Source organism: Canis lupus, chromosome 7 (genome assembly GCF_003254725.2).
Source record: "Canis lupus dingo isolate Sandy chromosome 7, ASM325472v2, whole genome shotgun sequence".
NCBI classification, from domain to species: Eukaryota; Metazoa; Chordata; class Mammalia; order Carnivora; family Canidae; genus Canis; species Canis lupus.
The window spans coordinates 44,653,433-44,671,966 of NC_064249.1; the positions used below are offsets into that span (position 1 = coordinate 44,653,433).

The 18,534-nt window shown below is 38.8% G+C and overlaps 1 protein-coding gene across 4 annotated transcripts in view; it reads right to left on the minus strand.

The window, feature by feature from the left end:
• Window positions 1–3,691: 3,691 nt before the first annotated feature.
• C7H18orf25 (chromosome 7 C18orf25 homolog) overlaps window positions 3,692–18,534 on the minus strand; it is an 80,560-nt gene continuing 65,717 nt past the window's right edge. For all 4 annotated transcript variants that reach the window (XM_025428994.3, XM_025428996.3, XM_025428993.3 and 1 more), the window contains 2 exons: window positions 16,274–16,400; window positions 3,692–7,714 (listed from right to left, as the gene is read on the minus strand). In XM_025428994.3, coding sequence (XP_025284779.1) covers window positions 7,525–7,714; window positions 16,274–16,400 — 317 coding nt within the window. In that variant the 3' untranslated portion in view covers window positions 3,692–7,524. The remainder of the gene's footprint in view (window positions 7,715–16,273; window positions 16,401–18,534) is intronic.

Sequence of the window (18,534 nt, forward strand, 5' to 3'; positions counted from 1 at the left end):
ATGTTGATAAAACTGCTATAAGAATATGAATAGAGGTCTAGTTCCTAATTTCCACAGTGGCTAAACAGTGTATAAATCAGTTTATCCACCCTATAGATAAACATTCATGTTGAAACAGCCAAAAACTGGGGAAATGACACTAAATATTTTTGAGCACATAAACTAGTTGGTCTACAATCATGGCTTTCCATATTTTTTTTTACTGTAACTCATAGTAAAAAAAAAAAAAACCCACAAAAGTTGTATCTTGACCCTTCGCACACATATATTTGCATATATGTGTATCAGCATTTAACAAAAGTTTCATGTACCAATACTGTTTTCTGCTGTGTTGTTTTATTCCCTTAAATAGATAAATAAAAGATGATTTACAGACACCAAATTGATTTCATGACTTTCTAAATAGGGTACCACCGCAGTTTAAAAACTGCTCAAGGGTATTATCCCAAGGAGAGGAATTTGTGGGTAATGAGATGCCTTAGCTCAGGATGCCACAGCAAAATACTAGAGTGAGTGGCTTAAACAATAGACATTTTTCCCCCACAGTTCTGGAGGCTAGACATCCAAGAGCAGGGTGATAGCACAGTCGGATCTGGGTAAGAGCCCTCCTCCTGGCATACAAGACAGCTGCCTTCTTACTGTGTCCTCACATGCAAAGCTCAGGTCTCTTCCTCTTATAAGAGCACTAATCCTATCACAGGGACCCCCTCCCCGTTATCTAAATGTAATCACTGCCCAGGGCCCCACCTCCAAATATCACCAGACCAGGGAGTAGGGCTTCAACATAGGAGTTTGGGGTGGGGTGGGGTGGGGTGGGGTGGGGGAGACACACATTCAGTCCATACATAAGGCATATACATGTTCAGTTTTACTAGACGATTCCACTATTTTCCAAAGTAGTTGTAGCAAATTATGCTCACACAAAAAGACAAGCAAGTTGCCAGTGTTCTGCGTCCTGGTTGGATTTAAATGTATTCCTGATCCTGCCTGTGTGAAATGGCACCCTGTGAAGTTAAGTATGCATTTCCATAATTAGTATGAGTCCAAGCATCTTTTCTATGTTTACTGACCATCTGTAGTTTCCCATTCCACAAACTATGAGACAGGGAATCTATCTATGGAAAAAGTTTCCATGGCCATTCCAAAGCCTGAGCTGGGACGCATACTCAAGTGTGTGGTTCTAATGTTTAAATCTTTGACCACTTACCTAAGAGAAAAGGGACTCAATCATACATTACCTTCTCAGGAAGACTTCCAATTCTTCCTAGGACAGAGCAAAGTAGAATCAGCAGCAAAAAGAATGAAGAAAAACCAGGTGGAGAAAAGAGGTTTTGTTTTTCTTAAAGCTAAAAAGGCCTAATTTGGACCACAGAAAAAAAATCTGTTCTTGTAAAGTCTAGCCATGCAAATCTGGAGAAGTTGTTATTCTTCTGTTCTCAATCTTCCAATCTGCAAAATCAGGATAACAATCTGTACCACTTCTTACTCCCATGTGGAAATTTTGAAATAAACATTCATTTAAAACTCTGAAAATAAAAAGACTGTTGGAAGTCAAGGTTTTGTGAGTGTTAGTCATCCAGTGCCTTCCAAACACCTCAGTGAGAGGACAGACCTTTAAGTCCTTTGAACAGCTTCCTGGAGTGAGCTGCTCTCCTGAATTCTTGCCTGAAAAATCCCGAACGCTTTGCAGAACAACAAATTATCCCCTAAAACAGCACACGATTCTACCTTTAGGTCTTGGAAAAGAGATGTAAGAAATTCTTCATTTTACAAGTATAGAAATTAACTTCTTTAGGTGGTCAGCTGGCCTTTCTGGGGTCTCCTAGTATCCGGCTCAGCATTTTTATTCGCTAGCCACCACACCCTCTGTCTAATGCCCCCTGGTGCTCCAGACCCCAATATCCATTCTAACGTCAGACTTGCTTGCTTCAGACTCCATCACAGGTGTAAGGGCTCAATAATACTTCACCTTCCCACTCTTAGGATGGACTCATCACGGAGAGAAAACAGAAATGACTCCTCTCAGGTGTCAATTATCAAAAGCATGATGGAAAAAAGCTGGTATCGTATAGCTTCTTTCACCGAAGAATAAGAAGCAAGATTGATATAATTTACCAGCAAGGGGTATTCCCGACCAGCAGGCCAGGATCTCTGAGATCACACAGGCAGCTGCTGCCACACCTCCCTTCTGAGGTTTGACTTCACTGCCAGCAGGCATTCTGACCCTTCACTCACCCACCCCACCAAATGGGATCTCAGGGCAAGGCTGAAACAAGGAGACTGTGAATCTTCATCACACAAAAGGAATCCCTGCCAAAAGCCACTCCATCTACAATGCACAAGGGCAGCCTGACTGAGTAGTGCCACCACCTCTGGAATAAGCACAGGCTCTTTCTGCATCTCCATGAGGCGTGCGATCATCATGTGCATCTTTGTCTGAGCTCACTGCTCCCTCCAGTATTTTCTACTGCTTTCTTCTGCTCCAAGCTGATTCCCCTGGCCAAAGCTCCACGGTGCCCCAGAATTTCTCAGATTCTGGGACTCGGGGCTCTCAAACACAAAGTCAAGGAAGTAAAGAAAACCGTATTTACCAATGACCTAGGAAGATCACTCCTTCCTGGATCAGTAATAGAGTTAAAAACACCATAAGTAGAGGAAATTCACTTTACTTCAGCTCCAAAATTGGAGCCAAAGAGGCATTTATATATTTGGTCAAGGTTTATCTATAATTTTCCCCAGGAGTAAAGTTATAAATAGCTGTCACCTACTGTGAAAAACACGTCAATAAAGCAAAGTGAGGCCACAAGCCAGCCAAGAGTAGAAGGAAGAAGGTAGAAAGAAATTAAGAACTTGCCATAAATTATTTTACTTACTCATTTACAAAAGCAGCATCCGAGGGCAAAAGGGATTCAAAGTAAGGCCCTAGGTAAGCAGTTTTCTTCTGGAGTCCAAGAAGAGTTTCTCAAAGGTGCTAATATGTCTAGGCTCAGACACAAGGTGGTACAATAGAACCTTTCCAAAAAGCTGAAATAACCCAGCGTGTTTCCTCATTGTTAACAGACCCCGTCCCAGTGCAAGTAGAACCAAGAATTCTTGAGGAACATGAAGAGACCCAGGAGGGGTATTTCAGTACACAGAGGTCTTGTTCTGCCCAGTTCCTCATCCCCTCTTACGTGAAGATAAGTTATAACAGTCAGGAGATGCTAATGTGGTAGTTCCTATCAGTTTTATAATCAAATTTTTAAAACCTGAAAACAGAACCAAATTAAAAGAAAAGTTCTTTAAGCTGTTTTTGAAACACCCTACATTGAATATGATATTCAACCAGAAGCAAAGTGTATGCAGTCGGGCGTTGGTCTCTGGGAATAACTATCTGCTGAGCTTTCTTCCCAGAAGCAGAGGTGCCCAGTGCTAGGAAGCTTTCTGCTCTCTTGGAAATCTCACTGGCCTTAGCTGGAAAGGGAGGCGGGGGGCCACAGGAAAACCAGTGCAAAGCTACTTTTATCTAGATTTAACACACCAATGGCCACATGCACATCTTAGGAGTAGGATACAGCTACTGCTTGGAAAAAGTCGGCACACCACGATCTGTTAACAAAATACAATCCACTTTCACATCCAAAAGCTAACTTAGGAGCTGCTCCAGGCACCATCTAATTAACTGAAGCAGATAGAAAAAAATCCTCAGAAATTATCATTGTTTAAATACACTCTATTTTATTTTGTCTTAAAATAGTTTAACCTTTATGCTACAGACTTATTTCAAAAAACAGAAAATCTTATCTTGCACCAAAAAATATATATATAACACTCTGTTTTATTATTTTTTTCTCCAAAGACCATTAAATACTAAATGGAAACAAAAACTAAATAATGAATGTAAAAGAAGAACCAAATTTTGTTTTAAAAACTAGAGTTGCACATTTTAAAACATTAATTCTAAGCAATGATTTGTCGTCACTGCATCAAGTCCACGCTCACACTCCAGCAACAGCAGATCTGTTAACCACCAAGTGCATTGGTTCCTAGCCATACAATGGCTAACATTTCATTTTCATGGTAAGAGGAACAAAAGGCTTCATATGACCTTGTGCTCTTTAAAAAACAAAACAAAACAAAACAACAACAAAAATATTTCCTAGTTATCCAGTGATTTTTCTTTTAAGATCACTACTCTTTAAAATTTGTTAAAAGAATAAGAAGTATGTAGTGTTTTAAATAAAATGAAAAATACAACAGCATTGGACTAAAATACGTGATTATTTTAAACAAACAGTGCACAATCTGAGGAAGTTTGGTTAGGGCGCAATCATCTTTATATATATACATGGAAGTCACATCATACACATACTGGAAAACAGAGATTAGGGGCTCCTTGCATTTAAAAAAAAAAGTTTAAACTAAAAGACAAAATTGTGTCCCCAGCTCTTTCAAAAACCTTGTGACACAGTATAAAAAGCAGGCAACAAATTCATTTTTAAGTTACCTATGGTGCTAATCTGCTAAAAGTAACAGTGAACAACTCGCTAACAGCAAATCAGACGGTTGCTATTCACAATTAATAATAATAAAAGCAGAGTTTATGCGATGCTCAATTGTAACAAATACTGGAGTCCATTCAGTCTGGCCCCTTCCGTCAGAATGAAAAGACAGCTACTGGTGAGCAGCACGTATATGTTCTACGGCAGCCACGATGACGCGATAGCTAGTTACTGCTCTATGGTTTCAAACTGGAGGGGAGGGAGAGACTTAAGTGAATTAGTGCCAGAATCCAATCTGTGACCCAAGTACACCACATTAGCAGGGCTATTACTTTGAACAATGTTCTGTGAAGCATAAAGAAGTATTTATGCTACCAAATGCAACACTTTGGTTAACAACAATCCCTTTAAAAGAAATTTCAAATGTCACAGGAGTCATTTCCCACAGAATTTTATAGTAAGATAACCTTGCCAGAAACCACACCCCCACTCTTCTTGGGTCTGGCAATGAAAGAAGAGTTGAAACACAGTCCCTCTATAGTTAGTAGGTGGAAAAAATCCCAACCCTGTAGGGGAAAACAGCTGATGGTCTCTACCATCCTGTCCTCTCCCGCTTTTGCATATTAACTTCTAAATTCCTGTTCTGGTGCATCAAGTCAGGTAGGATGCTGAAACAGGGGCAGGTGCAGGGAAAGTGCAACCTGGTGTAAAAGCAAAAGGCCACAGAAGAGCTCGGTTATGACTCTGCTCTCTGCTCTCAATCCACGGTGCACAAAGCACACCGGAAGAATTCTCTTTAGAGGAGGACTATTAGGGGCTAAAGAAAGTGTGTCACGGGAAATCACCTGCTGTGTGGAATTGGACAAAGCACACTATTAACATAAGAATGGGTAATGCAAAAACATTCTTTAAAATGGGGCTCTGCCCTGATGCTGGGGAAAAAATAAGCTGCAAAAACTTCAAGTCATATAATCCACTCTATTCTTTTCCCAATGATTTTCCTGGAAAACACAGACCAGAAATTGTACATTTCTGCTTTGTCTAGCATTTTAATTCAAGTCAAAAACAACATGTAACAGTAAAATTCAATAAATTAATCCTAAAGTAAAATATGAAGGTCCAAGGATACACCAGTAGTGAATCTGCAGAAGGTCCTAGTTCGCTCTGGCCTCTGGATCTTTGGTTTTTGTCTATAATTGTGGCCACGTGAGAGATCCGATATGAGGTGCTAAAACTGGAGGTTCATGATCTTTTAAAAGCCTGATCTACTAAAAGGAGATTGACGGGAAAATAAAAAGTTGATGAAGAACAGAGGCCAGATCAAATGAGATGCTACCAGAGAAGATCAAAGAACACATGCTTACATCCACTCCCATGGAAGAGGTATATGGAAGAACTAAAGCAGCAGGAAAAAGCGTAGAGGACTAAATGAGTCTATACAAAAAAAAACACAACAGAAGAGAAGGCCAGGCAGGTGGAGCCAGGCAGACTCTGATGCATGCGCACGCAGGGGTGTCCCGTTTGCCTTGGTGGCCCTGCTGCACCTACCTTGCACAGTGCCATAGCAGAAGAGGCACTTGGTATATGTGTGTCCACTGAATGACAACTGAAAATGGTAGTTCTCATGCTCTGATGATAAGGAAAAGCCACCAAGGCATTTGGGTAGGGAAGCAAAGGGCTACAGCAATGTCACAGCAGATATGGAAACAAAAAAAAGCAAACAAGAACCATGGAAAAACAAAAGATGAGGTCTTCTAAGCCAATAGTACTTCACTCCTCCCTGTGCACAGTACATAGTGTTCTAACTAGGTATTGCTTGTAAAAGAATTCACTAGTAACTACAACATGTTATAGGAAAAAAGGTAGTAACTAATGCCACAAAACTCCAACACTGGCATTTCCTGAATTCCCTGAAGCTCCTACTACTCTTTGCTTATTTAGAGACTGTAAAACCTACAGTGTCATTTATGTGCTTTGCATCTGGTTTCTTATAGTGCATTTTGACTTTTCCACTTTTAGATGGTAGAGGAGAAAAATACCCAAATACAGCATCAGGTCTATTTCAGCATAAGTGTTAAACAGTTGTTGTATATCTTTATGGAGAGACCAGCTATGAAAGAAGGCACTGTCTTCTCAGACTTCTAAGTGCCCACAGTCTTAGAGGTGAACACAACTTTTCATATTCTACCTAAGCAACAGGTTTCTGTGTTCTCCTGTTATTTGAACAAACCAGGGGGAAAAAGTTGAGGGAGAGAGATTTTCCCACTGCCCTCCCAATACTTTCCTCACATACCCAAAAAACCTCATGGTGGGTATCTATTCGAAATGCCTCTGCCCCCAAAGCAGACATTTTCCAAACAGTTATGAATTATTGCAAAAAGGAAACCAACTAAGTCACCTTAGCAGTATTTATAAACACAAAGGGCCATATCAATTATTTGTGTTGTGGGAAGTCAGCCAGGAGCAAAATCAGGAAAGAAGGCAGAAGACTTAAGCTAGAAGAAAAGTAATACTTCTGTCTTCTATTTTTAAGGACAAGTTTTCAAATGCACATGCCCTACTAGGTGCCAATAAGGACCTAACTAAATGTGTGCAAATGCCCTAAGGTAGGAGTGCCAATGGGTGGGCTGACAGTGGTCAAGTCTAGATATTAATTTTATTACACAGAAAAATAAATACAAGATTCCAAAACTGAAATCCATTTCACCTGGTAATTAAAATATTATTCTAAAAGGAAGGCAGAATTTCCTAAGATTGAAAGTCACCAAGTAAAATGAAGTTGTCTAATAAATTCATCATTCTCATATTCCTACTGAGGGAAGGAAGAAATTCTTTTCTCTGTGCTAAGTTATTTTCCTAAGTGACTTCTTTTAATTAAAAAAAAAAAAAGAAAAAAGAAAGGGGGGGCAATTTTCCATGAGTTTCGATTATACAAATGCCACAAACAGCTTCTGAGGCTGAAGCTATGACAATGAACTTCCATGTCACAAAGAGGAGGAGGAAGTGGGAGGGAACAGTGCAGAGGAAACACAGTGACATTGTATTACAGTAGGTATTTACGTCTGCTATCCTCATCCAAGGTAAGATCAACAACTTCCGCAGGTGAAGCCCAAGTCTGCTGGGGAGTCACGGCAGTCCATGACTGTGTTTGCCGGGAGCTGACATACTGCGTGCCTGAGCCATGCTTCCATGAAGAAACACTCTGAATCACACCTCCCCGAGGATGAACACACCTGCAATTGAGATGAAGAGCAAACGCATAAGCATGGTCAATCTCATCAAAGGAAAAATAGAAGGCAGTATGGTTTCGATAGCACTGATCAATACTTTCACAAAGATAAGCCTACTTTGTGAGTTCATGAAACTCACAACCAATATCCTTCTCTTTTTCCGCCATTTGTCTCCCTTCCTGCCTCTCTCAGTTTAGCCTATAAATGGACAACAATCTTGCCTCAGTGAGAAACTCCTGAGTTATGTCTAGATCTGTTACTGAAATGGACAGATAATACAATGTTTCACTTAACACACTTACATCTCTGGGGTCTTCAGGACAGGGCACAACATAAATTCAGAGCAAAATTAAGATACCTAAACAATCTTAGTCTAATGAAATGAAACAGTAAGAAATACAGTTACAAACCATTCTCCCAAATAAGTTCTATGCCATACTGGAAATACTACATTCAAAGATAGTAATACTCCTTTACAGATTGGATTTCTAGAAGTCTGTAAGTACTAGGTCATGCATAAAGGATCAATTTCCCTTATCCTGAAGGTCACAACAGAACACCTGGCTCATTCACCTGAACTGCTTTTAGTTCAGGGAAAGTAACAAGGCTAAAAGTGCTCAGTAAGGTTCTCTAAAGTGTTTTATCAGAGGGACAGAACTACCCTGTGAGATCTGATAAATCTCACCAGGAGTTCACTGGAAGAAAACCGTTTTGAAACACTGACATAATGAATTCTACGTTCCAATCAAATGATAGAACTGTAAGTGAGCCTCCAGGATTAATCACTGAGTAACTCTGGATCTGGAGAAGACAGCAGGCTGCCCAAGCTTTCATTGCTACTTTTTTTTTAAGATTTTATTTATTTATTCATAAGAGACACAGGGAGAGAGGCAGGGACATAGGCAGAGGGAGAAGCAGACTTCATGCAGGGAGCCTGATGTGGGCAACTCAATCCCAGGACCCTGGGATCACGCCATCACGCCCTTTGCCCTGAGCCAAAGGCAGACTCTTACTTAACCACTGAGCCACCCAGGTATCCCTTTCATTGCTACTTTTGTCCTCACATCTAAAGTGTTGACCAGATCCTATGTAATATATATGAGAAATGGCAGCTGACAGGATTCTAGTCACATAAACTACTACAGTGGATCCTGAGCAGCTGTTCTAACAATCTGTGTACAATGAGTGATGCTGGATCACTTGAGAATTCTAGCTTTGAGATATGATCCACTGCTACCTGCCCTACAAGATTCAAAAGAACATTAGGGTAATGCAATAGACAAGATTTAGTTGAAAAACTACTGAAACACCTTTAAGATCCTGCAAAGAGGCCTTGCTCCTACAAAGGTAGCCTGAAAATCACTCCTTTACCACCAAGAGAGGTGCCAAAAAACAGATCCCCCAGGACCAGAACATAGATTTGTTACCATACCAGAAGCCCACCATCTCTTCAGAATAGGCTAAGTAGCTATTAACCCAGAGGGTACTACGTTTTCAAAGATTAGCTAATGAAAAGCCCTAAAATATAAGACACAAAGTCCAAAGGCTAATCCAGATCTGTCCAACCCAGATGAAGTATACTCAGATGAAGTGATCTTGTAATCACAGACGATTATCAGCCAAAGGAGTCCATTCAACATTTATAGAAATGGTTTTGATAACTGACAGCAATAGAATACTGAATTTCTTAAGCAGTCTCACCTCATTTGACAATCCCAACAGACCTAGGAAGTAGACTGGAAATTACTATCCATACCCAAACGAAGGAAAACTGAGGATTAAAGTGGTTACAGGGGATCCCTGGGTGGCTCAGAGGTTTAGCACCTGGCTTCAGCCCAGGGTGTGGTCTTGGAGTCCCAGGATCCAGTCCCGCATCGGGCTCCCTGCATGGAGCCTGCTTCTCCCTCTGCCTGTGTCTCTGCCTCTCTCTCAGTGTGTGTCTCTCATGAATGAGTAAAATTTTTAAAAATAAAAAATAAAAAGTGGTTACATGATTTGCCCAGGGTCACACTGCTTGAAAGAGTTGGGCCAAGGAGCTTCAAGTCAGGTCTGATCTCAAGTCCACTGCTTTTCACAACATAGGGTTTTCGTTTTACAACTGTGTGTATTAAATTAGGTAAGGCAAAACACAGGGAGTGCAAAGCAGAGTGCAAAAATAGGCCCAGATTAACAATTTAAAAATCTAAAGTTCTTCAACAATTCAAAAGCTCATCTGTACAAGTACTAATTAAAGGTGGCTAGAAACTTATCAGAATTCAGAGAATGAATGGCTACAGAGAGAGTCGATATAATCTTTGGCAAAATTCCTAGAAATATCTCCGAAATAAAAGAGGTATTTAGTCCCAACTGTTACTCTGCACTGCTCCCTAAAGTAATTATACAAGGGAGTGGCTTTAAAAAGGATCTGGTCCAGGGGTGCCTAGGTGGGTCAGTCAGTTAAGCATCTGACTCTTGGTTTTGGCTCAGGTTGTGATCTCATGGTTGTGAGACAGAGTCCAGTGTCAGACTCCTCACTCAGCATGGAGTTGGCTTGAGAGTCTCTCTCTCCCTCTGCCCCTCCCTGCCCCATGCTCACTCTCGCTCTCTTGAGTATGCTCTAAAATAAATAAATCCTTAAAAAATAAAAATAAAATGGATTTGATCCAATCTGATCATTTTACAGAAGAGAAAACTAAGGCCAAAAGACAACTGCCCAGGGGCTTAAGCAAGTTAAGCACAGGACCCAAACAAAAGTCTTCACCAGGGAGTTTATCTTCCACTAGGTAACTATGCCTTCCTCGGACTGCACCCCAAGTACTATACTATGTCTGATTGTAAAGAGCACTGCCTAGCCCCTGGGAATCATTCAATAAATAGCAAAGCAGACTCTAGAATATACTCAGAGTAGGAGAGCGAGAGGCGTAGAGACACTATTTACCACTGAGGAATGGTGGACACAGAGAGGAGAATAAGGAGATGAGGCACTTCTTCAACTATCTGAATTAGATGACTTCTGTAGTTCTGCTACAAATGATTCCAGTTACTGGAAACCAATTTGGACTACATTAAGCAAAAAAAGAGAATTTGTTGGAAAGATACTTGAGCACCTAAGGATGATGAAGCAACTAGGCCTCATTCATTTGACTCAGTCTCCTTCTCTCATTTTGAAATTTTAAGATTCTCCAGATAATGTGATGATTCCATCTTTAGCCAAAAGCTTTCTTGGCTCCTAATTAACTGCAACTGTAAGGCCAATTCCCAAAGAAGGGAGAATCGCCATGGAAGAACGTGGTAGCATACTCCACCTTGTATAGAGATCTCAAGAGCAAACTAACAACCACAAATCACTTTATGGAGGGAAGTAGATGATCGTTATTACACAACAATTATAGCTACTACCAAATGGAATAAACTGCCTTTTAAACATTCAAGCAAGTGCTTGGGTTATCTGTCAGGAATGTTAAAGAGTATTCTAAGATGACTTCTAGGGTTAGCATTGACTTTAAGATTTTGAATAATACAGGCAAAACTCTCCTTTACAAGTCAAGATAGTAGTCACAGGAGGCCCAATGGCAGGAAGGTTGTGAACGGAAGATGGTACAAGAGGGACTTCTGTTTCTTGACTGGAGCACTAGTTACTGACGATGCAGTTTACAAAAACTAAAGTATACACTTACAACTTTTCTGTGTGTGTTATAAGCCAATAAAAACATTCAAAACTTTTTTCTGATTTAATGACTTCAACCATCTTGAGTAAAATGGTAGCTAAGAGATGAATGAGGCCAGAACAAGGCTTTTACCACATTTCCTTTTAAAGTACAGGGCAAAACAACTCAAGCTGGTAAACAAACGAGTGTCAGAGAAACATTGCATCTATTTTATAAGATGGTATACATTACAGATCAACTTATACCATATAGAGAGGGAAAATTTTTCAGGAGGAAAAGGGACCAGAACAATTGTTACCAGCCCTACAGAGATGCCCTATAAAGAAGGATGTGAGAGACTCAAAATTTTGGTAAGGCTACAAACACAAAACACAGTTCCACGGATTATCACAAACTCTTTTTCTATATGATGAAAGACCTGGCGTGGGAACATCATACTCAGCTGTTTTTTAATTGATCCAATCCAAATCTAATACAGATACAGGCTGTGTTTTCACAAAGCATTTAATCTGCATATAATGGGCAACAGGCATAAGATACAATCTAGAGTCATATTTTGAGTTCTATATCCAAGAAAACACTTAGGACTCACTCCCCACCCCACCCCCAAAAAAACCTACTTTATAAACAGTAAGTTTTGATAGAATAATTTCCTGCTCTTCATACATGGAAACCAAAAAAGGAGAGATTTCACAGTGGAAAAGAAAAAACAGAGAAAGAAGGCAGGCTCTAATGGGTCAGCTTTTGATACAGTTAGCTTACTATCCTAAGAAAACAACATTAAACATTAATTGTTTTTGCTCTCATTTACAGGGCCCGAACATGACCTCTTAGATAACATCCCTACTTATTTTTCCTAACTGAAGATGAAATGAATCTTTAGTTTCTGGGAAATGCTTATGTGCCTCCCTTGCTTTTTTAGGGTTAATGTTTGCAACTGGTTCTAGGAGGCCATCAGTCTTAAATGGAAAAGGCTTCTAGCATTAATTCTTCTGTTATGGGATGAACCAACATTAAGACAAACAACCACAGGACCAAAGATTCAGTGAAATGAGGTAAGGATCTGATTATTTCCAAAAGCTTCAAGACAGGTACCAAAGAAACCATTGCAAAAGTTCTGTAACAGAAAAATCTGTGCTATACACATTCATCTTCCTAGGGGAATTACCAATGAGGATGGTAGAAGAAAAGGAAAAAGGACCAAGGACAAAGAAAAATATTGGCAGAGGGCCATAAATTAAAACTTCTGGCAAAATTAAATGGGCACAGAGGAACTAGAGGTGCTGGAAAAGTCTATTTTATTGGCAAAGAACATCTTGTGAAAATGGACTGTTCAAAAATTAACATCTAGAAATGACAACATTTAGGTAACGTCAGGAGTTAATCACAGCAATACAAGGTGGTCATAAAAGATGCACTCAAACCATTAGTTCAGAAGGCATGCTTTACAGTCTATGACTAGAAGAAACACAGAAACTAAAGGAACATATCAAAATCTAAATTAAAAGAGCAGGGAAAGGTATTAACGTGCAAGAAAAGAGAAAACTGTTAAAAAAAAAAGACATAATAACTAAAATTACTGAGTCAATGTGAAACAAAATGCTTTCAATATGGAAAAATGGCACCGCAATGCAAGTCAGAGCAACCACAATCCCACAGAGAACTCAAGAACCAAGTCTGGGTTTTTAAAAACCCTGAGAAAGCCCGCAGCGAGGTAGAATATCAAAAGAAAAAAATACGAACAGGACAACTAAATCCAAACAAAACATCTATGCATGCAAATCAAATTAGAACAAAAAGATGTGGATCAAAACCTAAAACCTTTTTCCAAGCGATAACCCTGCCAGAAGCCCATCAATACTTCATAACTGCAACCCTAGACCTGTAAAAGAAATAAATTCCAGATGAGATACAGGCAGCCAAAGCAGTAACTCCGAAGCAACAAGAAAGCTTCTCCCCCAACCTGCTTCTCAGCTTTTTAATCTCAAATGTTTGAAAGATTATCAGGCTTCCTCTAAAGAAAGTACCGAAAAAATGTTCAGAAAGACACAGAAGAGCCAATGAGACTCTTCAGTCCTAGACCCAAAGACCAAAATAAAAGATCCCCTCAGAATGACAAAGAGTCAATTCAAAATACTCCAACAAAACTTGTCAACTCTATGTTCTATCATAGGCAGTATTAACTACCAATGAGATTCCATAATAAATTTATCACCTCTAAGATTGTATTTCCACAGGATTCAAACCAAAGGATCAGAATAAAACACATCCTGATGATTCAGAGCCTGTAAGGAAAAAGTCCTTGAAGATAACATTATAGTATGTTATTTAAAATGTAGCCAGTCACTTGACTTAGTTCAAGAGTGGAACAAATAGGTCTATAGAGTAAAATGCCGATCTGGATAAAAGACCTAAAGTATGGATATGGGTGTACTAGAGATTGTGTGTGTGTTCATGTGTGTTGAGGGTGGTTAGGAACTTAGAATTTAAATTTCCAGGTTTTAACAGAAATATAATGGTAATTTTCACTCCAGATACCAAAATACTGGTAGAAAAAAGAAACTGAAGAGTTGAGTTTTGTTTTGTTTTTTAAATAAAAGCTAAAGAGTTTATAATGGAAGAAAGGTTTAACAAAGACACCAAGACAAAAGGTGGATCACTCTTTAACATTTCTAGGCACAAGTGAACAGTAAAGGACAATCCAATAGAAGTTAACAGAGAACTGAACCAAGTAATAGGTCTCAGAGACAAAGAGATCAGGTAAGCAACACAGGTTACTGCCTACTCTTGCTACTTCAGTAGGAATACGTTAGTGACAGTGAGTTATAATATGAAATGTAACTCAAGAGGAAGTTGGTGAATGGATAATGTGCTTCTGGCACAACTGAAGATAATTTGCCTATGTCAATCTGGTAATAGACAAGGTAAGGTTTGCAGTAAGGATTAAAAGGATACTCATGTCTTCTATATTGTAAGAAACAGTGGTGAAATAAATAATGGCAAACACAGGATAAAGGAAAAAATCAGCAGCTCTATCTTCTCATCTGAGGGATAAGTTAGCATGCAGGGAACAGATGAAAAAAAAGAGAAGAGGGAAAAGTTCTTGATTAAGCAGATACAAATAAAAAGAAGAAATTAAAGCAAGACTGAAGAATGAAAATTCTTTCCCACCAGAATAGGGAAAATAACCATTAACAACAGGAATGAGAAAAGGAAGCAGCCACACAGACATACTTATGGCATAGACATGGACAGAAGAGGAAGTGTTTAGGTCTGATAACATCTGGGAACTGGCCGCTTTTGGGGAGAAGACATGTTAAACAATGACTTAACTCTACATCCTTCAAGTCCCAACAGGTATGACCTGAAAAGTGTCTCAGAAAGTAGGATCAGTTCTCATTAAGACATAAGCAGTCTCAATTTACACACATGTGTATTTTGCCCACATTCTCCACTCCTATATTTGTCTTTTATATATACAACAGAAGAAATGCTGGTGAATGCTTTATTACCTTTCTATCCAAATAATAAAATCAAATCTAAGAGCCAGGTAATGAGGGTACTGTGTTATTCACCTACCTGTGGAAATCAGGAAATCTCAACTCAACTCTTACAGGATTGAAGAAAAGTTGTTTGTTATGCAGAATACAGATTTTCCAAAGTCTAAATTTTTGTTCGCTATGTGTGTGTGTATGTTAAATGTTCCTCAGGAATACCCCTGAGAAGGCTAGAACTAATTCTTAGGAACATCTTAAAGCAAGAATCAGTAGACATTTTTTCTACAAAGGTGTAGATGGTAAATATCATAAGGCTTTGAGGGCTCTAAGGCATATGTTGAAACTTTCCAACACTGTCACCGGAGTACAACAGCCATAGACAATATGTAAATGAACAAGCACGGCTCCATTCCAATAAAATTTTGTTTGTGGATAAATGTATTTCATTGGAGTCTCCTATAATTTTCTTATGTCACAAAACATTCTTGTTCTTTTGATCCCCTCCTTAATCATCTGAAAATGTAAATTAGGGGCACCTGGGTGGTTCAGTCGGTTAAGTGTCTCCCTTTGGCTTAGGTCATGATCCCAGGGTTCTGGGACTGAGGCCCATGTCAGCAGCCTGCTCAGTGGGGAGCCTACTTCTCCCTTTCTCTCTGCCCCTCTCCCCTGCTCATGCTCTCTCTCTCTCATGTGCTCCCTCCTCTCAAATAAATAAATCTTAAAAAAATAAAAAATGTAAACCAGTCTTAGCTCAAGGTCCATATAAAAACAGGCAGATTTGGTCTCTAGGCTACAATTCACTCACTCCTAATCTTAAAGAATGACAAATTTCAAAACTTATTTCATAATACTACACAAATTTGATGTCTTGTGCCTGGTTTTTTTTGTCCTAAAAACAGGACTGCCTGAGTCACATGAACATTACTAAAAATCTACTATGTTAGGAACAGACCAAAGTAACTTACAAGTTTTAATGAATGACAAAGAGAGGTACTTTAGGAAACAAGTAATAGAAGTATGATGTCAGATGTATATTTCCCAATTATTTGCTCCCAATATATTTCCAGATAAAATGAAAGGCAAGAAATTATAAATGACAGGGGGAAAAGTAGGGTGATACTTATGCCATGAGAGAAAAATCTGTCAAGCTATCGCGACATTCGCTAAAAAATAAAGAGGAAAACATCAGTTCTACTTCATATACATGTATGGTTGAGATGTTCTTTGATATGAGATGATATGCAACACATTCTGAAGCTTGTATCATGTCTAATTCAAAAAGCATTTTTAAGTCCAAGGAAGCTGAGAGCTCCCACCATTCATGCCAGCCATGCCATGAGGACTACCATTTTCTCCTCATTTGGATTCTAGTTAAAATCAAGTTCACATTTAAAATATCAGAATGCTCAATATCCTACCTTGCATGTTCCTGAACTCCCACAATCTCCACTTCACTATCTGAAGAGGCAATATTAATTTCTTCATTGAGAGGCGCATTGCCAGTCGATGTCTTGTCACTTGCTAGGAATCCTGGATCCAAATGACCTGAGAGAGAAGGGAGGAAGAATAAGCTCAACAGTTTGAACTTCTCACAAGCAGCACCAACAACTCATTAAGAGATTTCCCATCAAGGCTTAATCACAGTAACAGAATTGCTGTACAAGAGCTCACCAAAGAGAAACTATCAAGTCTCTCGTTCTCTGTTCCTTAGGAAGAAAAAAATATTTTTTGAATACTTGGTAAATAGGTATATAGAAACTGTGATAATATTCTATTATATTTTATTCCACAATGCTTTCTGCATTCAACTCCTGTCTGCTTTTAAATGACCTGTAGAACAGGTTTGTCACCACCTAGAGGGCAATGGTGTTATCTACTGCTTACCAGTAAATTTTAATAGAACAAAATTCTAAACCAGAAAAGTTTAAAGGTAGTATGGAATAAATAACAGAAATACTCTTTAATATCACATTTATACTGGAATACTTTATGAAGGATTTAACAATTTTCTTTAAATTTTAAACAATTTTTACAGTCTTTCTCAAAAGGAATGCAGAGTTGACAAAATCTGACCCAAAACCACACCTAAAAGGCTAGTGGCAGATCAAATAAAACATAATCTGTATACTGCTGACACTTATTAGAAAGAAACCAAATGCTCTGGAAAAGCACAACAATTTGTGGTAGTGGGGCATGTGAGAACTTTTTCACAAGGGACTTCACAAAGCATCCGTAACATGGTGCAATAAAACACATTCTCCAACTCACTGAAAACATGAGCTTCACAGAATTCTCTCTCAATAAAGGCTGAGAGCATAGCATCAAAGTAGATATAGCAATATAAACAATTCTAACAAAAGTTAAAAAATTCAACTTATGCACCCAGTCCTTAAATATTCTGCCATTTATGAAATTTAGAATATCTAGGAGTTATGAAATCAAGTTGCAACAAGTACAAATTTTCAATTACTCTTTAAAGGGTATTTTATTTAAATATATCGTCATCTGATAAAATATCATGTCTCCCTATTTAAAAAAAAATTCTTGGTGATACCTCATATAAATTAAACCAGTATCAGTAAGATTTTAGAGACACAACTTCCCCACCCCTACCCCTTCACATTAGTTATTCCAATGCTTCAAGGTCACTGAGAAACCTTGTACTTTTATATTCCTGTGAACTTTTAGCATACTTGGAAAGTTACAGACAGTCCCAAAGCAAAAGCCTTCTAATTTTTACACTCTCTGCTCCTGTAGTTCCACCTCTGAGAACATAGCCTAAGGGAAAAACTTTAAATAAGCAAAATGCTATGATGTCCAAAGACAGTGACTACAGTCTATGTAGAAACTTGGGGAAGCGTATGCATAACACAGCAAGTGTCACATATGGCTCTATAAAAATATTTTGGTGCTGGATGAAAGCTGGTCAAAAGCAATCAAACTTGAATACAACTGTGGGTCTTTTTTTTTTTTTTTTCAATTCTTTATTATTATTACTTTCTTAAGTTGACTATGATGCGTATGAGAAAACAGAAGACCACAAAGCTTCAAATGGCTTCCAGATACAATTAGTGATTGAGATTACATTACAGTCTGCAAGGGCTTGTTAACTTTCTGTATTAAAGAATACCAGAAACAGGATCCTAAATATTGGCAGTGGGTAAATAACTCTGAATCCTACAAGCATATGAAAGGCACCGTTCATCAGACAAAACTCAGTTTTGTTAAATCTGGAGTGGTTGCTTATATGGAGTATGGTAAATCTTGATTTGGTAAACTAAGATTCTTGCTCTGACCCTGATACCTTGCTTTTGTCCAATTTCTAGTTCAATGTTGAGGTTACAACTTACCAACACACTGTTCCTACCACACTGCTAGGAATACAAATGGATAGTCTCTTTTTTCAAACCTTCAACTTGTCCATATTCAATCTTCTGAGCAGCCTTGCTTTGTGCAACTGTAACAATCTACCTCATCTACTTGTTCCTACAATAAATACTTGTTTATGAGAGGCTGTGCACCAGGTGCTAGGAATGGTACAGAGGACAAAGACAGGAGGTAAAGAGAGTCTACCCTCAAGGAGCTCATAATATACTCAAGGATTATAAAAAGCAGTCTATTATACTATGGCATGGAAAAATGCTCAGTTAGGAAGGTAAGGAGTGCATTTAAAGGTATA